At 45.0% G+C, this 25,262-nt stretch overlaps 1 protein-coding gene across 1 annotated transcript; it reads right to left on the bottom strand.

The window, feature by feature from the left end:
* Nucleotides 1–1,063: 1,063 nt before the first annotated feature.
* On the bottom strand, nt 1,064–18,507 carry LOC144592504 (proteinase-activated receptor 2-like). Its single transcript, XM_078397107.1, has 2 exons — nt 18,391–18,507; nt 1,064–3,010 (listed from the first exon to the last, which is right to left on the bottom strand). Exons 1-2 carry the CDS (start codon nt 18,440–18,442, stop codon nt 1,941–1,943), a joined length of 1,122 nt encoding a protein of 373 aa, XP_078253233.1. The 5' UTR covers nt 18,443–18,507; the 3' UTR covers nt 1,064–1,940.
* Between the last annotated feature and the right edge of the window lie 6,755 nt (nt 18,508–25,262).

Here is a 25,262-nt window from a genome sequence, read left to right on the forward strand (position 1 = left end):
CAAGTTAGTAGCACAATTAGTGGGCCAGTATTACACAAGGATAGCTTATAGGACATAGCACAGCACAGGCCCAAAATGTTTGTGCCGAACATGATGTCAAGTTAAATTGATCTCATCTGCCCGAACATGATCTATATCCTTCCCTGCACCGATCTAAAAGCCTGTTAAATGCCACTATTATATCTACCTCCACACCTGGTAATGAGTTCCAGCCCCTCACTATGTGCAAAGAAACTTTCCTCACATGTTTCCATTAAACCTTCCACCCTCTCACCTTATAGCCACGCCCTCTAGTGTTGGATATTAGAGATTCTGATCTCTACTCTACTAACTTAATCTTCTTAATTTTGAGACTCTCGAATTGATGGCGGCGAGTCTGTGGAATTCATAGCCACAGAAGGCTGAGGAGACCAAGTCAATGGATATTTTGACAGCAAGGATAGAGAAATTCTTGATCAGTACGGGTGGCAGGGATTATGGGAAGAAGGCAGGAGAATGGAGTTAAGAGGGAAAGATAGGTCAGCCATGATTGAATGGCGGTGTAGATTTCATATCATATCATCATATATCATATATATACAGCCGGAAACAGGCCTTTTCGGCCCACCAAGTCCGTGCCGCCCAGCGATCCCCATACATTAACACTATCCTACACCCACTAGGGACAATATTTACATTTACCCAGCCAATTAACCTACATACCTGTACGTCTTTGGAGTGTGGGAGGAAACCGAAGATCTCGGAGAAAACCCACGCAGGTCACGGGGAGAACGTACAAACTCCTTACAGTGCAGCACCCGTAGTCAGGATCGAACCTGAGTCTCCGGCGCTGCATTCGCTGTAAAGCAGCAACTCTACCGCTGCGCTACCGTGCCGCCCGTAAGATTTGATGGGCCAAATGCTGCTTCAACTAATGAACTTACGAAGTTCAATGAACTTATCTCGGCTAAGGCAGCAAGGTGCCTTCAGTAAAACATACGAAACACAATGAATTCCAAGCTTTCTAAAATATTTATTCAATGCTAATGCTTCACAGCAAGATCTGAACATTTTTACAGTTTTCTTAATATTCTTGACCATTTTCAAATAATTCATTTGTTTACTACATTTTCACAGCGACTTTTCTTCCGGTAGAATATATGAATGTTCAATTCAATGTTAATACTAAATAAAATTCAGACTTATAAAAATGATATAAAAAGCATTTGCAGGTTTATATACAAGCTTGAAAATAATAGCAAGAACTGCACGTTTCCATGTTCCAGTCAAACATTAAATATTAAAAAAATCAAGACTGCTCTTGAAATATTTAAATATATCAGACCATTCTTAAAATATATACACCCTATACATATATTGAAATAAAAACAATTGACACATGCAGGATTGATACAATTCAAAATATAGACAAATGTCACGATTGTGTGGTATATAGACAATGTTATATGTACAAATTCAGTACATCTTACTGGAGTTATTACTTGCATTGAAATTATATTTGAACAAAATTTGAATTTGTTCAGAAGGTTGGCTCTGAATTCTGCGAGTTGTTTCATGCAATGATAGACACAAGAAGCTGGAGTAACTCAGCAGGACAGACAGCATCTCTGGAGAGAGGGAATGGGTGGCGTTCAGAAGAAGGGTCTCGACTCAAAACCTCACCCATTCCTTCTCTCCAGAGATGCTGCCTGTCCCCGCTGAGTTACTCCAGCTTTTTGTTTCTATCTTCGGTTTAAACCGGCATCTGCAGTTCCTTCCCACACTGACATTGACCACTGATTGAATGAGACTGCTGAAACCCATTTCAGATCATTATTTCCAAATTGGATTAATACTCAGTTGATTTCCTATCTCAGTGTTCAGAAACCTATCCTGTGGTTTTTTTGGGGGAAAAGTACACCGTATACCATGGAATCAAAGCTGTGTATCCACACAAATGATCAACAGTTGCTTGTTGTGGTAGTAACTTTACTGGCAGAAATGTAGGAAGATGATCTTTTGGAAAATTTCTTGGAGGCAATTGAAGCCTGGATGCTTCTAACAGCCCTGACACTGCGGCATCGTAGTGTGTTTTGAACATGATCTCTGAAGTCTTTGGAAACAAAGTAATAGGCAAAGGGATCAATGCAGCTATTTAGGCTAGATAGGCAAAGGCTTACAATGTAAATTGTATAGACATTGCTATTCTGATAGTGTTTGATCATGTAGTAGTGGACAACAAGAAGAACATTGCTGGGAGCAAAGCAAACCAAATACATCACGAGGACCGTGATAATGAGTTCGATCGCTCGCTTGCGGCTTTTCCCAATGCTATCTTCACCAGAAGAGGATTTCAATGCTTTGATCATCAATACATAGGACGTGAAGGTCAGCAATGCTGGAAATAAAAATACCCCAATAGCCAAAGACAAAAAGTAGTCAAACATGCTGGAAGCCAACTTCTCTTCAGGTAGGACATCGTGGCAGGTTACAATATCAAGGTTAACAATTTTTGCCGTTTGCTTAATGTTCAAGTATAATGGTATTGTGCCCAGTACAATCAGTGTCCAAATGAAAATGGATATGCCATAAGCAATGCCGGTCCTCCTCCTTGCCTGAGAAATTGGTTCCACGACAACCCAGTACCTTTGCACACTGAGGCAGGTCATGAACAAAATGGAACAGTACATGTTGCCATAGAAAAATACGATAAACACTTCGCACATTGCTTCTCCAAAAATCCAGTTGTTGCCATTCAGGTGGTATGAAATTTTCAAAGGGAGCAAGACAATGAACAGGAGATCTGCCAAAGCCAAGTTGGCCATGTAAATAGCTGCCGGGTGTTTAACCTTTGTTCGATAGCCAAAGACCCACAGTGCCATGGCATTTGCAGGTAATCCAATGATGAATACTACTATGTAGACCAACGGCAAAAAGACTGTAGTCAATCCACTGGTCAGAACGGATTTCACAAACTCATCAACTTCCAAGTCAGTGCCATTAGTTATTTTGCCAATGAAGGATCGACCTTCTGCAATTAAAAAAAAGTTTTGTTAACTACAATAGTTAAGTAATATTTCAGTTCGAAATTCCTATTTATCGTAGTTAATGCTACGATGTTTACATTTTTTTTCAACAGCAAAGGACATCAACATTTTGTAACAAAGGAATCAGGGAGCCCTGGGACATGAAACAAACATTGATGAAAGACAATATGTGTAGGAAGGAACTGCAGATGCTGGTCTAAACTGAAGATAGAAACAAAAAGCTGGAGTAACTCAGCAGGACAGGCAGCATCCCCGGAGAAGAGGAATGGGTGACGTTTCGAGTCGAGACCCTTCTTCAGACTGAAGTGGGTACTTTGTAACTTTGTCAGAGCCGTTTATGTGCTGACTATTTGGATACTTTGGGCATGCAAGCAAAGAATTGACTCTGCCTTGTCACATGTGACAATGAAGTATTCCAATCCATTCAATCATGGCTGATCTATCTCTCCCTCCTAACCCCATTCTCCAGTCTTCTCCCCATAATCCCCGACACCCGTACTGATCTTGTTTCCACAAACTATCATTGATGTTCAGGTACAAAACTGATACGGCCAATTGCAAGTAAGAAAGCCAATGGAAAGTTGGTGTTACTACTCGGGCTAGGAGTAGGATTTCAGACAAGTTTCGATGCCATTTCGGTTTAGTTTATTGTCACGTGCGCCAAGATACAGTGAAAAGCTTTTGTCGCGTGCTAACCAGTCAGCGGAAAGACAACTTTATGCAAAATGGTTGGAGGGAATAAAAAGCGTATGATTTAATGACATTGGATGGGCAAGAGTTGATAGTGAAATACTGATTTATTCACAAAATGCTGGAGTAACTCAGCAGGTCAGGCAGCATCTCGGGAGAGAAGGAATGGGTGACGTTTCGGGTCGAGACCCTTCTTCAGACTGAAATACTGATTGATGTTCTTCTTACGACAGTCGCCAAAAACAAATATACAAACGTGACATGTAGGCTTTCACAGCAAGAGAATTTGCACATGAGGGTGTCTTGCCTCGGGGGTGTTGCATAGATTTGGTCCCCTTAGTGCAGCAAAGGTCCAACAGACGGATGCTAGGATGGCAGGGAATGTGGTCTGGTACTATTTATATGTTGACTTGGTTTTATTCATGGCAGACAGGAGAAGGAGAGAATTCTAATTGAAAGACAATAGATAGATTAGTTGGGAGGCAGTATTTCCCTTGGCTAGAGTCACAGTGTCAAGATAAGGGGTAAGCCATTTAGGACTGAGATGAGGAAAATTTTTTTCACCCAGAGTGTTGTGAATCTGTGGAATTCTCTGCCACAGAAGGCAGTGGAGGGCAATTCACTGGATGCATTCAAGAGAGAGTTAGATTTAGCTTTTAGGGCACATGGAATCAAGGGATATAGGGGAAAAAGCAGGACATGGTACTGATTCTGGATGATCAGCCATGATCATATTGAATCAAGGACCGAATGGCCTAATCCTACACTTATTTTCTACGTTTCTATGTTCTATAATGGGGCAAGACATCAGGACATGGATGACAAATGTCTTTACTCAAGAGGATGCTGCATCTGTGGGATTTGTCAAAGGCTGTAGAGGCCAAGTTACTGATTGATTTTAGGCACAAAAGGTATGGGGGGAGGGGGTGGAGAAATATGGTGCTTTGATTGCATTGCCACAATTTAGCGATTGGTACAGCTGGTTCTGAGAGACCAATGGTCTTTTCCTGCTTCTACGTTTCTAAATGCACAGAAATACTGCGGCATTTATATTTACCAATAGATGCACTGTGATGCAGAGAGGAGGCAAATTTAGGGAGCATCCTGAGTTTAGACTTTAGAGATAGAGCGTGGAATCACGCCCTTGGGCTCAGAGTTCGCACTGACCAGCGATCACCCTGTACTGGACATTTATCAAATTTTGATCACCCCATACTGATGAATCACTATCCTACACACTCGGGACAATTTACAGAAGCCAATTAACCTACAAATCTGTACATGTTTGGCGTGTGGGGGGAAACTGATGCAGACTGAGAAAACCCACTCACTACAAACTCCATACAGACAGCACCCATAGTTAGGATTGAGCTCGGGTCTCTGACGCTGTAAGGCAGCAACTCTACCACTGCGCCACCGTGCCACCGGAAAGTTGGGTAGTTGAAAGATGCTGGTTTAAACCAAAGACAAGCACAAAAATCTGGAGTAAATCAGCGGGACAGGCAGCATCTCTCGAGAAAAGGAATGGGTGACGTTTTGGGTCACGTCCCTTCTTCAGACTAAGAGTCAGGGGAAAGGGGAACAAGAGATATAGACAGTGATACAGAGAGAGATACAGACGAAATGTATGAAAGAAATGTAAATCTCTCCAAGGTATGGCAACTTTGAAGAAGTTCTCTCTCTGCGGAGAGTTCTGCAACATTCTCTCCTGCCACACCCTCTTTTTGGCATATCTTTAATTTAATTGTTCTATGTCACCGTCTATGTCTCTCGTTTCCCTTTCCCCCCCACTCTCAGACCGAAGGAGGGTCTCGAACCGAAACGTCACCTATTCCTTTACTCCAGAGACGCTGCCTGACCCGCTGAGTTACTCCAGCTTTTGGTTGCCCCAAAGTTGTTTTGCGTTGTCTGCTGAAACAAATACTGGAGCAGCACAGAAATACCATCATAACTCAGAGATGAGTCATCTCAGCTAATCAGATAGGAACAAAGGTGAGAAAATTCCAGTTTCAGAACAGAAACTAAGCTAGCCTGCCCTTTCCAAGACTCAACGGTACAATGTGTCTTGTATTATCATATCATATCATATATATACAGCCGGAAACAGGCCTTTTCGGCCCTCCAAGTCCGTGCCGCCCAGTGATCCCCGTACATTAACACTATCCTACACCCACTAGGGACAATTTTTACATTTGCCCAGCCAATTTGAACAGGCTTTAAAAGTTTGCAATAACATCCACATAGAACACAGAAAATAGGTGCAGGAGGCCATTCGGCCCTTCGAGACAGCACCGCCATTCATTGTGATCATGGCTGATCGTCCCCAATCAATACACCGTGTCTGCCTTCTCCCCATATCCCTTGATTCCACTAGCCCCTAGAGCTCTATCTAACATCCCTCCATTTTTTCCAGCCAGGATACTTCTGATTCCAAAAACTTTTGTGGAAACTATTTCCATTCCAGAGAAACAGCATCACTCGTCAATTTTTTGTTGTTGTAACTTTCAATAACTTTCCCAAACTAAAACCCTTCATTCCTTAACCAACATCTTGATAAAGGTCCATTCTACCTATTAAGGGTTCATATATTTACTCAAATGCATCTACAATACACCATTCAGGACCTAACAAGCTTTTTAAAGCATCACTGTTTTTCATTGCTCATGTTGCTTAAGATTTATTTTCTTCAAAGGATGTGTATAATACTGTTGTGTATGAAGGAACCGCAGATACTAGTTGAAACCAAAGACAGACACAAAATGCTGGAGTAACCCGGCAGAACAGGCAGCATCTCTGGAGAGAAGGAATGAGAGACGTTTCAGGTCAATAGACAATAGGTGCAGGAGGAGGCCATTTGAGCCAGCACCGCCATTCAATGTGATCATGGCTGATCATTCTCAATCAGTACCCCGTTCCTGCCTTCTCCCCATGCCCACTGACTCCGCTATCCTTAAGAGCTCTATCCAGCTCTCTCTTGAATGCATTCAGAGAATTGGCCTCCATAGAAACATAGAAAATAGGTGCAGGAGTAGGCCATTCGGCCCTTCGAGCCTGCACCGCCATTCAATATGATCATGGCTGATCATCCAGCTCAGTAACCTGTACCTGCCTTCTCTCCATACCCCCTGATCCCTTTAGCCACAAAGGCCACATCCAACTCCCTCTTAAATATAGCCAATGAACTGGCCTCAACTACCTTCTGTGGCAGAGAATTCCACAGACTCACCACTCTCTGTGTGAAGAAATGTTTTCTCATCTCGGTCCTAAAAGACTTCCCCCTTATCCTTAAGCTGTGACCCCTGGTTCTGGACTCCCCCAACATCGGGAACAATCTTCCCGCATCTAGCCTCTCCAACCCCTTAAGAATTTTATATGCCTTCTGAGGCAGAGAATTCCAGATAGGGTCAAGACCCTTCCTAAAACTCAATAGTTAATACAGTTGTTTACCTAATTCACTTTCAAAACCCATTATGGTCTTCCTGGATTAATCATTTCATCCCTTTGCATTCAATTTCATCTTCCACATTTCTTCCCATTTCAATGCCCACCCTCTTTCCAGACTCCCACTGTGATTCCAGCTGTGAACAGCAAGTATTTTTACTAACTCTCCCACATTAGGTACCTAGCTCAGTGGAATTAAAACTTTGCATGAGCATTTATCTTTAAAAAAAATCTAGTCTCATTTTACAATTGCATTAAACCAAATCAGGTCGACGAGAGTTTGGAAAGACAAATTGGCAGAATTATCAAATCAAGTAGCAACTGAAGATAGGGTAAAGGCAATAGAGTGGATAGAGTCATAGAGTGATACAATGTGGAAACAGGCCCTTCGTCCCAACTTGCCCACGCCAGCCAACATGTCCCACCTGCCCGTGTTTGGCCCATATCCCTCCAAACGTGTCCTATCCATGTACTTGTCTAACTGTTTCTTAAAAGTTGGGATAATCCCTGCCTCAACTACCTCCTCTGGCTGCTTGTTCCAGGCAATAGGCAATAGACAATATACAATAGGTGCAGGAGTAGGCCATTCGGCCCTTCAAGGCACCCTTTCTCTCTCTCACTCTACTAAACAATTTCATTTTCAATTTTTAACTTGCACAATATTATTGGTGTAGCAACGCCCTAGTTAATTTACCATGATGGCAGATGAGCAAAAGCTCTGTCAAAGTGTTTTTTTAGAAGAATCTAGAGAGAGTATTTGGAGGCTTTCAGCATTCCCACTGGTTCGGGGCACAGTGGTGCAGTGGTAAAGTTGCTCCAGATTCCCCCCACACTCTAAAGACGTACAGGGCGTGTAGGTTAATTGGCTTCAGTAAAATTGTAAATGGTCCCTGGCGTGTCGGAGAGTGCTGGTGTACGGGATGATTGCTGGCCAGCATAGACTTGATGGGTTGAAGGGCCTGTTTCCATTCTGTATCTCTAAAGTAAAGCAGTTCTAGAGTCCCCATTTGCCGAGCAATCAATTCCTAGAATATTAGGACTAGAGGAGATGAGAGAATAAGAGAAGTAGATGCACAGAGTCTTTTGCCCAGAGTAGGGGAATTGAAGACCAGAGAACAGAGGTTCGAGGTGAAGGGTAAACGATTTTATAGGTATCTGAGGGGTAACTTTTTCACACAAAGGGTGGTGGGTGTATGGAACAAAGCTGCCAGAGGAGGTAGTTGAGGCTGGGACTGTCCCAACATTTAAGAAACAGTTAAACAGGTACATGGATAGGACAGGTTTGGAGGGATATGGACCAAGTGCAGGCAGGTGGGACAAGTGCAGTTGGGACATGTTATCCGGAGTAGGAAAGTTGGGCAGAAGGCCTGTTTCCACACAGTATGACTCTATGACAATGAATGAAAGAGCAAATTGAAAGCAAGGATGAGAAGTTAAAATAAAACCACAAGTCTTGCTGAATTACAGATAAACACAAATCAAGTGCAGTGGGTATAGAGCTTGGCCCTATTTAAACTTAGAACAAAAATTTCTAAATTTACAGAGGTTAAGGCAACAAGATTTGACTGAAGTGCTTTGGAAAGGTGAAGTCTAGAAATAAGCAATGATACAATAAGATGACAGTTTGAACATTAGATGAGTAGTAACAGGGACGGGGGTGATGGCAGGACATAGGCAGGGATGGAGTTTAGTTCAGTTTATTGTCACGTGTACCGAGGTACAGTGAAAAGCTTTTGTTGCATGCTAACCAGTCAGCAGAAAGACAATACATGATTACAATCGAGCCATCCAGTGTACAGCTACATGATAAAGGGAAAAACATTTAGTGCAAGGTCATGCCAGTAAAGTCTGAACAAAGATAGCCTAAGGGTCTCCAATGAGATAGATAGTAGATAAGGAGGTAGATAGTAGTCAGTGATAGGATGGTTCAGTTGCGTGATAACAGCTGGGGAGAAACTGTCCCTGAATCTGGAGGTGTGTGTTTGTACACTTCTATTCCTTTTGCCTGATGGGAGAGGGACTCGTCCTTGATTTTGCTGGTGGTCTTGCCGAGATTGCCATACAATTTAATGGGGTTGATGGCAGGGATGGGGTTAACGGCATTACAGCAATAGAAACAAACATAATTGACATCACCCAAGGCCTATATCAGCTTCAAAAGAATATAGGGCTCTAAACAGTTTGGTTCAGCCTCAGGAGTTGTATTGAATTAATGGCCACAGAACAGGCTTTGACAAGATTGTGCACTCGTGTCTAATCTTGCCAAAGCTACCTTTCTGTTCAATCTCCACTGGATGCAAAATGAGCAATCTGACAATTTAGATAGTGGAGAGTTTTTAAAAAGGCACTTCTATAGACTGGTGTCATTAGTTTGCATCAAAACTGACTGAATGCTACAAGGAACATAGACACAAGAAGCTGGAGTAACTCAGCGGGTCAGACAGCATCTATGGAGAAAAGGAATAGGTGACGTTTCAGACGGGTTCAGATATAGCCAGTTACTCCCCTTTTTCTTTCCACAATCCATCCGAATATCCTGCTCTTTAAACAATGATACACAAGACATTACCCGGATCTCTAGCCAGAAGGGATATTAGGATCCATACTGTTCTTGAGTAGACATATCACGAGCCATGCCAACTTGCACTTAGCCCATCATTTATTAATTACATTGCAGATATCAGCAAACAAGCTAGTTGATATTGCAGTAGAATTAATATAAAATTGAATGAGGAACAGGAAAGAGAATTGAGGCTTTGTTCAAACTGGAAGCCACATAAAGGTTATTCTGCTCGTGTCTGCACTACATTCAATGCAATCCTGACTGATCCTCTCCAGGGCCCTTTTCGTAGAGTTTTGCAGCATAGAAACTGGCCCATCAGCCCAACTTGCCCATGCCAACCAAGTTGCTCCATATACACAGATCCCACCTGCCTGCATTTGGCCCATATATTCCTCTAAAACTTTCTTATCCGCATACCTGTCCAAATGTCTTTTAAATGTTATAGCAACTGCCGAAAACCTGCCACAAACATCACCCGGCACGCCCTCAAATGGAACCCCCAAGGAAGAAATGTCTGGGAGTGGACTCAACTGGGGAGATCTCGAAAGAACCGCCAACAACCGAGTGAGATGGAAGACATTTGTCAATGGCCTATGCTCCCTAGAGGAGCAACGGGCTTAAGAAGAAGCAACAGCCGCAACTACCTCCTCTGGCAACTTGTTCCATCTACCCACCACCTCCCCATTAAACAATTGCGCTTCAGGTTCCATTAAACCTTTCCCCTCTCTGCTTCTTAATTTCTCTATTCTGGGTAAAAGACTCTCTGCATCCAACCTATCTATTCCCTTCGATCTTGTGCTTCTTTAAAATCACCCCTCATCCTCCTGCACTCCAGGAAATAAAGCCCAAGACTGCCCAACCTCTCCCATTAGCTCAGGCCCTCAAGTCCAGGCAACATCCATGTAAAACTCTTCACATTCCAGTTTAACATCGTTCCTAGAGCAGGGCAACAAAAATTGAACACAATGCTGAAAATACGGCCTCACCAACACCTTGTACAACTGTAACATAACTTGTGTAGGAAGGAAGTGCAGATGCTGGTTTAAACCAAAGATAGACACAAAAAGCTGGAGTAACTCAGCGGGACAAGAAGCATCTCTGGAGAGAAGGAATGGGTGATGTTTTGGGTCGAGACCCTTCTTCAGCATAACGTCTACACCCACTACCCTGACTGACGGAGGCCAATGTGCCAAGAGCCTTCATGACCAACCTATCTACCTGCAACACTGTTTATAAGTGGCTACATACCTATCTCCATAGATTTCTCTGCTCAACAACACTCCCCAGAGAACCAGCATTCACTGCAAAGGTTCTGTTCTGCTTTGACTTCACAACGTGCAACATCACACACTTATCTACATTAAGAGCCACCAACTATTCCTCAGCCCACTTGCTCAAATGATCAATATCCCGCCGTAATTTGTTATAACCATCTTCATCGTCTACAAGACAACACACTTCAAGCTAGCTTTTAGTTTAGTTTAGAGATCAGTGCGGCAGACCAAGTCCGCACCGACCAGCGATCCCCGCACATTAACACTATCCTACACACACTGGGGACAATTTTTACATTTATATCAAGCCAAGTAACCTGCAAGCCTGTACATCTTTGGAGTGTGGAAGGAAACCGAAGTTCTCGGAGAAAACCTACGCAGGTCACGGGGAGAACATACAATCTCCATACAGACAAGGAGCCATGGCCAGGATTGAACCTGGGCCTCTGGCGCTGTGAGGCAGCAACTCTACCGCTGCACCATGGTGCCGTTTATTATCTGCAAACTTACCAGTCATGCAGTCTCTTCCAAATCGTTGACATAAACCACAAACCCATCCACAACAAAAAAAAAAATCAATCCATGTCCATATGTCAGGTCCAATCCAAGTGGTTTAATTTGTTGGGACTACCTTTGCATCAATGATTTTGAAAATTTAAATACACAACATCTACAGATTCGACCTTACCTACAAAAATAATTACATCAAGAAATCTCCAATAAGTTTAAATATAATTCAGATGTTGATTTATGTCTAATCCCATAGATATTTTCTAACGAGTCTTAGTGTTCAGTCTTAAAACCTTTTCCTAATAAATACATTTTCCTAATATTATTTACTTGGGCATGGATATAAAGGGATGATTTCTAAATGTGCAAAACTTAGACATATGGCGAACTGTGAGGACAAAAATATGGACGTCCAGTATGGGGGTAGATTAAATTTAATGCGGAAATTGGGGGAAGTGATGATGCATTTGATTCGAAACATGCCATTTACAAGCCATTTAAAACTGCGGTGAGAAAAAACTTTTTCACCCAGAGAGTTGTGAATTTGTGGAATTCTCTGCCACAGAGGGCAGTGGAAGCCAAATCACTGGATGGATTTAAAGAGAGTTAGATAGAGCTCTAGGGGCTAGTGGAATCAAGGGGTATGGGGAGAAGGCAGGCACGGGTTATTGATTGGGGACGATCAGCCATGATCACAATGAATGGCGGTGCTGGCTCGAAGGGCCGAATGGCCTCCTCCTGCACCTATTTTCTATGTTTCTATCTATGCCATGGTATTGTTATTAAAAAATGAGAGAAAAAACAGATCTTACAATACTTTTGCCTAACTCTTTGCAAATTTCATGGTTGGTTGTGAAAATATAAAATAGTATTCGGGCAAATAAAAGTAGAGTTCAAGAGGAAAAAAAAAGGTCTGAAGAATACAGAACATGGAACCGAAACAAGCCCTCCAACCCACAATGTCTGTGCTGAAAATGATACCAAATTCATCTCTTCTGCATGCACTCAAACCACATTCCTCCATTCCCTGCATAACCATGAGCCCATCTAAAACACCTCTTAAAGCCCACTATCATATTTGTTTTCACCACAACATTCTGGACACCCATCAAGCAAATGTTAAGAAACAACTGACTAAAATTTGCCATCTGAATATAAAGTTATGCCACCTAGTCCTTGACATTTTCACCCCAGGGAAAAGGTTTTTTACTACAAGCTGCCATTTTTTACTTCACCCGTTTACTGTCTAGTTACATCAAAACAAGTTTCAATTACAACCATGTAATTATTGTTCAGGCTTGGCTGGCTGACGTACATATCCAAAAATAACATTTCCTCCATTGTGTCCAACCCATGCAAAAGGCTTCGAGAAAAGCCACTGTTAATTCCCCGCCCTATTTTTCCCTCTTGGAGTATCAGAGAACCTCTACTGTGTTTTGTGCTTTAAAAAATGTTGTACCATAAATACACAGGCTGGGATTAGATATCCTGGAATCCAGGTTTCAGAAGAATATTCTCAATTTTGTAAAACAAGGCTTTTCAACTCTACATGTTGCAGCAATACGCTCAACGTTGAAGAGAACGGAGAAGGGGTCTGTTGCACCAAGCAGCAAACAATGCACCTAATACAAACGCAAGGTTATCTGAATGTATCTGTGCTCAACCCACTGTCACTCACATCCCCACACTGACCTTTCTGTCCAGGGCCCCATCCATTGTTTAGTTTAGAGATACATATGGGACAATTTTACATTTATACCAGGCCAATTAACCTACAAACATGTACGTCTTTGGAGGGTGGGAGGAAACCAAAGATCTCGGAGAAGACCCGCGCAGTCACGGGGAGAACGTGCAAACTCCACACAGACAGCACCCGTAGCCGGGATCGAACCCAAGTCTCCAGCACTGTAAGCGAAGGCAGGAACTCTATTGTTGTGCCATCGTGCCGTGCTGCCCGCGGTCAGAGTGAAGCCAAACCCAAATTGGAGGATCAGCACCTCATATTTCACTTGGGCAGCTTACAACCCAGCGGTATGAATATTGATTTCTCTAACTTCAAGTTCCCCTCTTTATCCATCCGTTCCCCCACTCTAGTCATCGTTCGAGTTTCATTGTCATCCTGGTGATTTTCATTGTCTGTACAACTCGTTTTCACCAAACCCACAGCTAACAATGGACCTTTTCCTAGATCACTGTAATTTTTTTTGCATATCTTTCATTTCTTTGTTTTAAATCTCTCTCTATATCACCGCGTAAATCCCCCTGACTCAGTCTGAAGGGCGGCACGATGGCTTAGTGGGAGAGTGACTGCCTTACAGCATCCGATTTCCTCCTGCATTCCAAAGACATACAGGTTTGTAGGTTAATTGGCTTTGTTAAAATTGAATTGTCCCGAGTATGTAGGATAGTGTTAATGCGCGGGATCGCTGATTGGCACTGGTGGGCCGAAGATTCTGTTTTGCACTGTGTCGCTAAACTAAACGGGTCTCAACCAAAAATATCATCCATTCCTTCTCTCCAGAGATGTCCCACTGAGTCACTCCAGCATTTTGTGTCCAACTTCACCCAACTGCAGATTCACACGACAGCATTCTTTAATGATTCAATAGTTTAAAAGTGCAAATTACCTCTTAAGTTACACATTAGATGCCCTAAATTTTTTGAAACGTTTCCAGATGGTCTCCCCCATTGACTCACTTCCTCCCTTTCTGCACCATGCCACAAATAAGAGTTATGCCAAGCATTTTTATGATTTATAACCTATAAATTGTGATCTTGAACTATGTCATGCCACCACTGGCCTTCAAATCTTTATTGCCCAAGTGCAGTAGATTAAGAAAGCCAGTTATTTTACTGAGCTAGGTACTGTGATATACATTAAATATTAACTGCAAAGTTATGGCCAATCATATTAATAAGTAATAGGAGCAGAATTAGGCCATTCGGCCCATCAAATCTACTCCGCCACTCAATCATGGCTCATCCATCTCTCCCTCCTAACCCCATTCTGCTGTCTTCTCCCAATAATAGACAATAGGTGCAGAAGTAGGCCATTCGGCCCTTCGAGCCAGCACCGCCATTCAATATGATCATAGTTGATCATCCACAATCAGTACCCTGTTCCTGGCCTCTTCCCATACCCCCTGATTCCGCTATATATGAAGAGCTCTATCTAACTCTCTCCTGGAAGCATCCATAGAATTGGCCTCCGCTGCCTTCTGAGGCAGAGAATTCCACAGATTTACAACGCTCCGAGTGGAAACGTTTTTCCTCATCTCTGTTCTAAATGGCCTACCCCTTATTCTTAAACTGTGGCCCCTGGTTCTGGACTCCCCCAACATTGGGAACACGTTTCCTGCCTCTAGCATGTCCAATCCATTAATAATCTTATCTGTTTCAATAAGATCCCCTCTCATCCGTCTAAATTCCAGTGTATACAAGCCCCTGACACCCGCACTGTTGAAGAATCTATCTATCTCCGCCTTAAAAATATCCATTGATTTGGCCTCCACAGCCGTCTGTGACAATGAATTCCACAGATTCACCACCCTCTGACTAAATCAGGCAAAATATTAACAATAGTATACAAAATCGAGGAGATTAACCAAGGAGAATGGTTAATCCTTTTATCATGTATCTGTACACTGTGAACGGCTCGATTTTAATCATGTATCGTCTTTCCATTGAGTGGTTATCACGCAACAAAAGCTTTTACCATGACAATAAACTCAACTTTTCCCCAGGGCAGTAGACGTGTAGAGGGCTTGGGTTGAAAGTGATAGGGTAAAAGATCCAATAGACTACACTTGGGTAATTTATTCATGCTGTGTGGGGTCTGCCAGAGGAAGCTTAATAGAGGCAGGTACAATGATGACATTCAAAAGACATTGGCCATGCACGTTGATAGGAAACGTAGAGATAGAAAAAGGTGGGATAAAGCCAAACCCAGCCAGACAACTGAAGAAGGGTCTCGACCCGAAACGTCACCCATTCCTTCTCTCCCGAGATGCTGCCTGACCTGCTGAGTTACTCCAGCATTTTGTGAATAACTATTAAACGAGGTCAGCATGGACAGATTGGGCTGACAAGCCTATTTCTGTGCTGTATGACTCAAGTAAATGATTTCACCCCCCCACCACAACATAGTATCATAGCTTGGCAGAAAACTTACTAATTCAGTGACAGAAACTGAATGAACAATAGAAAGGAATATAGCGTGATACAAGTGATTGAAACAGAAGGAAAATGAAAATAATCCTGCTTTAAGAGCATGCTCTATCGACCATGAAACAACACATCACAAGATCAGGCTTTTCAGCCCCATGTGGGCTTAAAATGATGCCAATTTAAACTAATCTCCTCCGCCTGCATGTGATTGATCCACACGCCTCCATTCCCTGCATGTCCATGTGCCTATCAGAATGCCTCTTGAATACCACAATGACATCTGTCTCCACTGCCTCCCCAGGCAACATGTTCCAGCTATCCAAAACTAAAATCCTTCTCACGCTCATCTCCTTTAAACGTTGTCCCTCTCGGACGCTATCAAGTACAGGCAGATACGCATCTGCCAACATATACAACCAAAATAATGATATTGCAAATCCCAGAACGATGGCGTTCGCCTTCCAATCGTTAACGAAGCTTTACATTATCATCAGCCACGACATTAAACCTTCGAATTAGATGGGTAATTCGCTTCCTGTGTTAGTCACTGCTTTTATCTTTAGTTAAAAAACGTTTAAAAAACTCGTGGGGTTTTTTTCTTTCAAAAGAAATCAGGTAAGAAACAGGTTTCCTAAAGAAAATCGACGTTTAGTTTCACCCCTCCACCCACTCACCACCACTGCAAAAAGGCGTGGTTGCCTACACTCATGTTACTCCAGCTTTCTGTGTCTATCTTCGGTTTAAAAACTAGCATCTGCAGTTCCTTCCCACACATGCAAGAGCCGTAAACACTGAGCAACAAATGCGACCAAAGTCCCAACTTCCGTGTGCTAGAAAGTGGCTCATATTACAAGTCGTACTCTGGACTGAATGAAGAACCAAATTCAAATGATTTTTCCCCCTAAAAACACTCCTGCCTGTGAAGAATCGTTCAAGTACCGATAAAAGATTTGTTTTGTGTTCACCTCGAACAACAGGAGTGGCCTCCAGATTAGTCGTGGCTTTAATCTTCAGGTTTTCTGACCACATTCTCTCTCTACTCGACTCTCCTCTCCAACCCTGGCCCCATGCTTACCTTCCCCTCCCTCGCCTCTCCCACCCTGCCCTCCAGTCTCACCTCCCCCCAACCTATCTGCACGCCCACCTCATCTCATGCCTCCTCTCATGCCTTCCTCAATCCAACCTCACCCTGCCCTCCTAGACACACTGCCTCGACTCCCACCTCTCGCCTTCCCCTCACACCCTGCCCCAACTCCCCACCCACACAGCCTCCACACCCTCCCCCCTCACCTCACACCCTCTCCCCTTCTCCCTCACCTCACACCCTCTCCACCCTGCCCCGCACTCCCCACCCCATCTCCCCACTCCCCCTCACACCCTCTCCCCACCCCATCTCCCCTCACACCCTCTCCCCACCCTGCCCCCACTCCCCACCCCATCTCCCCTCACACCCTCTCCCCACCCTGCCCCCCACTCCCCACCCCATCTCCCCTCGCCCCCCACCCCATCTCCCCTCGCCCCCCACCCCATCTCCCCACCCTGCCCCCCACCCCATCTCCCCCTCACACCTCCCCTCTCAGTCCCTGCCCCACCCCACCTTCTTCCAACTTATCCCCACTCACCCCCTCCTCTCAGACCCTGTCCCCGCTCCCACTTCACCACAACCTACTCTCACCTCTCTCTTGTTCTGCTTTTTTTTCTCCTCCTATTTTCTACTGCACAACCGCCAACAGCTGGGCTATGTCGAGCACTCCGGCCCCACTCCCACCGCACACCGCCCTCTTCCCCCACCCCCACACCTCCCTCTCCCCCACCCCCACACCGCCCTCTCTCCCACCCCCACACCGCCCTCTCCCCCACCCCCACACCGCCCTCTCTCCCACCCCCACACCGCCCTCTCTCCCACCCCCACACCGCCCTCTCCCCCCACCCCCACACCGCCCTCTCTCCCCACCCCCACACCGCCCTCTCTCCCCACCCCCACACCGCCCTCTCCCCACCCCCACACCGCCCTCTCTCCCCACCCCCACACCGCCCTCTCTCCCACCCCCACACCGCCCTCTTCCCCACCCCCACACCGCCCTCTTCCCCCACCCCCACACCGCCCTCTCCCCCACCCCCACACCGCCCTCTCTCCCACCCCCACACCGCCCCCTCTCCCCCACACCGCCCTCTCTCCCACCCCCACACCGCCCTCTCTCCCCACCCCCACACCGCCCTCTCTCCCCACCCCCACACCGCCCTCTCTCCCACCCCCACACCGCCCTCTCTCCCACCCCCACACCGCCCCCTCTCTCCCACCCCCACACCGCCCCCTCTCCCCCACCCCCACACCGCCCCCTCTCCCCCACCCCCACACCGCCCTCTCTCCCCCACCCCCACACCGCCCTCTCTCCCCCACCCCCACACCGCCCTCTCTCCCCCACCCCCACACCGCCCTCTCTCCCACCCCCACACCGCCCTCTCTCCCCACCCCCACACCGCCCTCTCTCCCCCACCCCCACACCGCCCTCTCTCCCACACCGCCCTCTCTCCCCACCGCCCTCTCTCCCCCACCCCCACACCGCCCTCTCTCCCCCACCCCCACACCGCCCTCTCTCCCCCACCCCCACACCGCCCTCTCTCCCCCACCCCCACACCGCCCTCTCTCCCCCACCGCCCTCTCTCCCCCACCGCCCTCTCTCCCCCACACAGCCCTCTCCCCCAACCCCGCACTTACTGGCTCCTTGGCAAACAGGGACGGCCAACGCCAACAGCATTAACAGGAGCATTCTTCGCAATTGCTTCCCTTGGCGAGTTTCGCTGCAATTAATTCCCAAGCCTTGCACGACGGGGCGCATCAGCCAACTTTGTTTCGGCGCCGTCGCTGGCGAGCCACATATATAAGGTGTCCCGGGAGGGGCGGGACTGCACTCCTCACTGGATCAGCAGGTAGTGGAGGAGCCGGCCTTACGCTGGGCCCGGAGACCGCCCATGTACCTGGCCCGTCTCAGGAGGCAGGGTTTCGCCCCAACAAGCACGCACAGATACCTGGTGCCGTGGGGTTTCAGTGGTCAGTGAGTCACCGGCGTGGCGTTGCCGTACGTGTCAACAAAAATTTCACTCACACACACACGCTCTCACTCACACACACTCTCTCACTCACACACACTCACTCACACACTCATTCACACACACTCTCTCACTCTCACACACTCACTCTCACACACACTCACACACACTCTCACACACACTCACAGACACACACACGCACTCACTCACACACTCACTCTCACACTCACACTCGCACTCACTCACACATACACACTCACTCACACACACTCGCACTCACTCACACATACACACTCTCACACACACACATACTCACACTCTCACAGACACACACTCTCTCTCACACACACACACACTCTCACTCATGCACTCACACACACACTCTCACTCATGCACTCACACACACTCTCACTCTCACACACACACACACTCTCTCTCTCTCACTCACACACACTCTCACACACACGCTCTCTCTCTTTCACACTCACACACTCTCTCACACACACGCGCACTCACTCTCATACACACACAGATGATGAGCAACGCCCACAAAGTGTTGGAGGAGACAACAAGAAGCAGCAGTCTAGACACAAAAAGCCAGAGTAACTCAGCGGGACAGGCAGCATCTCTGGAGAGAAGGAATGGGTGATGTTTCGGGTCGAAACCCTTCTTCAGACTGGTTAGGGGATAAGCGAAACGAGAGACATCGACGGTGATGTGGAGAAATAAAGAACAATGAATGAACAATATGCAACAAAATTAACGATGATAAAGGAAACAGGCCATTCATTGTAAGCTGTTTGGAGGGTGAAAACGAGAAGCTAGTGCGACTTGGGTGGGGGAGGGATGGAGAGAGAGAGAGAGAGAGAGAGAGAGAGAGAGAGAGAGAGAGAGAGAATGAGAATGAATGAATGAATGAATGAATGAATGAATGAATGAATGAATGAATGAATGAATGAATGAATGAATGAATGAATGAATGAATGAATGAATGAATGAATGAATGAATGAATGAATGAATGAATGAATGAATGAATGAATGAATGAATGAATGAATGAATGAATGAATGAATGAATGAATGAATGAATGAATGAATGAATGAATGAATGAATGAATGAATGAATGAATGAATGAATGAATGAATGAATGAATGAATGAATGAATGAATGAATGAATGAATGAATGAATGAATGAATGAATGAATGAATGAATGAATGAATGAATGAATGAATGAATGAATGAATGAATGAATGAATGAATGAATGAATGAATGAATGAATGAATGAATGCCGGGTCTACCTGAAGTGAGAGAAATCAATATTCATTAAACTGGGATATAACCTCCCCAAGCGAAATATGAGATACTGTTCCTCCAATTAGCGTTTCGCCTCCCTCCGACAATGGAGGAGACCTAGGACCGCAGATGTTGGAATCTGGAGTAAAACACACAAAGTACTGGAGAGAATACACAAGAAACTCACGAGAGTACAAAATCACGAAAGGAATGTGGTCAAGTTGGAAGGAAGTGTCTGAAGAAGGGTCTCGACCCGAAACAATAGACAATAGGTGCAGGAGTAGGCCATTCAGCCCTTCGAGCCAGCACCGCCATTCAATGCGATCATGGCTGATCACTCTCAATCAGTACACCGTTCCTGCCTTCTCCCCATACCCCCTCACTCCGCTATCCTTAAGAGCTCTATCCAGCTCTCTCTTGAAAGCATCCAACGAACTGGCCTCCACTGCCTTCTGAGGCAGAGAATTCCACACCTTCACCACTCTCTGACTGAAAAAGTTCTTCCTCATCTCCGTTCTAAATGGCCTACCCCTTATTCTTAAACTGTGGCCCCTTGTTCTGGACTCCCCCAACATTGGGAACATGTTTCCTGCCTCTAATGTGTCCAATCCCCTAATTATCTTATATGTTTCAATAAGATCCCCCCTCATCCTTCTAAATTCCAGTGTATACAAGCCTAATCGCTCCAGCCTTTCAACATACGACAGTCCCGCCATTCCGGGAATTAACCTAGTGAACCTACGCTGCACGCCCTCCATAGCAAGAATATCCTTCCTCAAATTTGGAGACCAAAACTGCACACAGTACTCCAGGTGCGGTCTCACCAGGGCCCGGTACAACTGTAGAAGGACCTCTTTGCTCCTATACTCAACTCCTCTTGTTATGAAGGCCAACATTCCATTGGCTTTCTTCACTGCCTGCTGTACCTGCATGCTTCCTTTCATTGACTGATGCACTAGGACACCCAGATCTCGTTGAACTCCCCCTCCTCCTAACTTGACACCATTCAGATAATAATCTGCCTTTCTATTCTTACTTCCAAAGTGAATAACCTCACACTTATCTACATTAAACTGCATCTGCCATGTATCCGCCCACTCACACAACCTGTCCAAGTCACCCTGCAGCCTTATTGCATCTTCCTCACAATTCACACTACCCCCCAGCTTAGTATCATCTGCAAATTTGCTAATGGTACTTTTAATCCCTTCGTCTAAGTCATTAATGTATATCGTAAATAGCTGGGGTCCCAGCACCGAACCTTGCGGTACCCCACTGGTCACTGCCTGCCATTCCAAAAGGGACCCATTTATCCCCACTCTTTGCTTTCTGTCTGTCAACCAATTTTCTATCCATGTCAGTACCCTACCCCCAATACCATGTGCCCTAATTTTGGCCACTAATCTCCTATGTGGGACCTTGTCGAAGGCTTTCTGAAAGTCGAGGTACACCACATCCACTGACTCTCCCCTGTCAATTTTCCTAGTTACATCCTCAAAAAATTCCAGTAGATTTGTCAAGCATGATTTCCCCTTTGTAAATCCATGCTGACTCGGAATGATCCTGTTACTGCTATCCAAATGCTCAGCAATTTCGTCTTTTATAATTGACTCCAGCATCTTCCCCACCACTGATGTCAGACTAACTGGTCTATAATTACCCGTTTTCTCTCACCCTCCTTTCTTAAAAAGTGGGATAACATTTGCTATCCTCCAATCCACAGGAACTGATCCTGAATCTATAGAACATTGAAAAATGATCTCCAATGCTTCCACTATTTCTAGAGCCACCTCCTTAAGTACCCTGGGATGCAGACCATCAGGCCCTGGGGATTTATCAGCCTTCAGTCCCATCAGTCTACCCAAAACCATTTCCTGCCTAATGTGGATTTCCTTCAGTTCCTCCATCACCCTAGGTTCTCCGGCCCCTAGAACATTTGGGAGATTGTGTGTATCTTCCTCAGTGAAGACAGATCCAAAGTAACTGTTTAACTCGTCTGCCATTTCTTTGTTCCCCATAATAAATTCCCCTGCTTCTGTCTTCAAGGGACCCACATTTGCCTTGACTATTTTTTTCCTCTTCACGTACCTAAAAAAAACTTTTGCTATCCTCCTTTATATTATTGGCTAGTTTACCCTCGTACCTCATCTTTTCTCCCCGTATTGCCTTTTTAGTTAACTTTTGTTGCTCTTTAAAAGAGTCCCAATCCTCTGTCTTCCCACTCTTCTTTGCTATGTTATAGTTCCTCTCCTTAATGTTTATGCTTTCCCTGACTTCCCTTGTCAGCCACAGGTGTCTCTTACTCCCCTTAGAGTCTTTCCACCTCTTTGGAATAAATTGATCCTGCAACCTCTGCATTATTCCCAGGAATACCTGCCATTGCTGTTCTACCGTCTTCCCTGCTAGGGCCTCCTTCCAGTCAATTTTGGCCAGCTCCTGCCTCATGCCTCTGTAATCCCCTTTGCTATTCTGTAATACTGACACTTCCGATTTTCCCTTCTGCCTTTCCATTTGCAGAGTAAAACTTATCATGTTGTGATCACTGCCTCCTAATGGCTCTTTTACCTCTAGTCCCCTTATCAGATCAGCATAATTACACAACACTAAATCCAGAATTGCCTTCTCCCTGGTAGGCTCCAGTACAAGCTGTTCTAAGAATCCATCTCGAAGGCACTCTACAAACTCTCTTTCCTGGGGTCCATTTCCAACCTGATTTTCCCAGTCTACCTGCATGTTGAAATCTCCCATAACCACCGTAGCATTACATTTTTGACACGCCAATTTTATCTCCTGATTCAACTTGCACCCTATGTCGAGGCTACTGTTTGGGGGCCTATAGATAACTCCCATTAGGGTCTTTTTACCCTTACAATTTCTCATTTCTATCCATACTGATTCAACATCTCCTGATTCTATGTCACCCCTTGCAAGGGAATGAATATCATTCCTTACCATCAGAGCAACCCCACCCCCTCTGCCCACCTGTCTGTCTTTTCTATACGTTGTGTACCCCTGAATATTTAGTTCCCAGCCCTGGTCCTCTTGTAGCCATGTCTCAGTGATCCCTACAACATCATACTTGCCCATGACTAACTGAGCCTCAAGCTCATCCACTTTATTTTTTATACTACGCGCATTTAAGTACAACACTTTAACTTCTGTATTTACCTCCCCTCTCACATCGGTCACAATTGGCCCTGCCCTTAATTTCTTTTCCCCTCTAGAACTTCTGTTCCCATTCTTCCGAGAGTCTTCTGCAATATCTCCTGTATTCCCTTTTACCTCATCTTCATATTCACAATTTGTTAACCCCATATAGAAACGTCACCCATTCCATCTCTCCAGAGATGCTGCCTGACCCGCTGAGTTACTCCAGCATTTTGTGTCATACCTGGTCAAGTTGGAAGGGGTGCAGAGAAGGATTTACAGGTATGTTGTCAGGAAGAGAGGAACTTTGTGTGTTCAGTTTAATTTATTGTTCAGTTTGGTTTATTGTCACGTATGAAAAAGCTTTTGCGTGCTAACCGGTCAGCAGAAAGACAATACGTGATTACAATCGATCAATTTGCAGTGCATAACGAAGGTATTTATTCACAAAATGCTGGAGTAACTCAGCAGGTCAGGCAGCATCTCAGGAGAGAAGGAATAGGCGACGTTTCAGGTCGAGACCCTTCTTCAGACTGATGTCAGGGGGGCGGGACAAAGGAAGGATATAAGTGGAGACAGGAAGACAGTGGGAGATCTGGGAAGGAGGAGGGGAAGAGAGGGACAGAGGAACTATCTAAAGTTGGAGAAGTCGATGTTCATACCACTGGGCTGCAAGTGCATTAATTTACAGTGCATAGATACATGGAAAGGGAATAACGTTTAGTGCAAGGTTAAGCCTGCAAAGTCCGATGAAGGCTTTTCATCTGAGGGAAATCAGAGGTAGACATCATAGTAGTTCAGCACTGCTCTCTAGTAAAAAAAAAATGGCACTTGCAATATGTTAGCTCTCATTGCTGTGCAATAACTTGCTGTCTTGATTGCACTGTACACTGCCTCGACCGTATTGTAATTGTTTTGTCTATATTGTATTAGAGGTCAGTTTGTTTAATTCAGTAGATTATGTTTAGCTTGTTATGGATAAAGGTTTATCCTTTGTACTGTCTGCTGTGTGTGATTGCATCATCTGGACTGCTTTAATTTCGCTGTACTTTGTGTAGTGACAATAAAGGTTTTTACAATTTACAATTAGTTGCGCTAGCATGGTTCAGTTGCCTGATAACAGCTGGGAAGAAACTGTCCCTGAATTTGGTGGTGTGTGTTTTCACACAGCTATACCTTTTGCCCGACAGGAGAGGGAAGAAGGGGGGAGTGGCCAGTATATGTGCGTATGTGTATATGTGTATATGTACGCACACTGGACTTTTGTTCTCATTAAATTGTTTACAGTGTACTATGTTTACATATTCTGTGGTGCTGCTGCTGCAAGAATATAATTGTTCCATCTGGAACATATGACAAGAAAACACTCTTGACACAAACACAATGGACGTGTGAAAACGCACGCCATCAAATTCAGGGACAGTTTCTTCCCAGCTGTTATCGGGCAACTGAACCATCCTAGCGAAGTATAAGAAATAAAGTGGATGAGCTTGAGGCTCAGTTAGACATTGGCAAGTATGATGTTGTGGGAATCACTGAGACATGGCTACAAGAGGACCAGAGCTGGGAACTGAATATTCAGGGGTACACAACATATAGAAAAGACAGACAGGTGGGCAGAGGGGGTGGGGTCGCTCTGTTGGTGAGGAATGATATTCACTCCCTTGCAAGGGGGGGACATAGAATCAGGAGATGTAGAATCAGTATGGATAGAAATGAGGAAGTGTAAGGGTAAAAAGACCCTAATGGGAGTTATCTATAGGCCCCCAAACAGTAGCCTCAACATAGGGTGCAAGTTGAATCGGGAGCTAAAATTGGCATGTCGCAAATGTAATGCTACGGTGGTTATGGGAGATTTCAACATGCAGGTAGACTGGGAAAATCAGGTTGGTAATGGACCCCAGGAAAGAGAGTTTGTGGAGTGTCTCCGAGATGGATACTTAGAACAGCTTGTACTGGAGCCTACTAGGGAGAAGGGTTTAGAGTTGTGTAATGAACCTGATCTGATAAGGGGACTCGAGGTAAAAGAGCCATTAGGATGCAGTGATCACAATATGATAAGTTTTACTCTACAAATTGAGATGGAGAAGGGAAAATC

This window comes from Rhinoraja longicauda, chromosome 3 (assembly GCF_053455715.1).
Source record: "Rhinoraja longicauda isolate Sanriku21f chromosome 3, sRhiLon1.1, whole genome shotgun sequence".
Classification (NCBI taxonomy): domain Eukaryota; kingdom Metazoa; phylum Chordata; class Chondrichthyes; order Rajiformes; family Arhynchobatidae; genus Rhinoraja; species Rhinoraja longicauda.

Excerpts from the sequence above, each read along its gene's own strand:
- LOC144592504 (XM_078397107.1), bottom strand. The coding sequence starts at position 18,442 with ATGCTCCTGTTAATGCTGTTGGCGTTGGCCGTCCCTGTTTGCCAAGGA. Across the intron at positions 3,011-18,390 it reads CCCTGTTTGCCAAGGAGCCA|AAGGTCGATCCTTCATTGGC; the intron begins GTAAGTGCGGGG and ends TTTTAATTGCAG.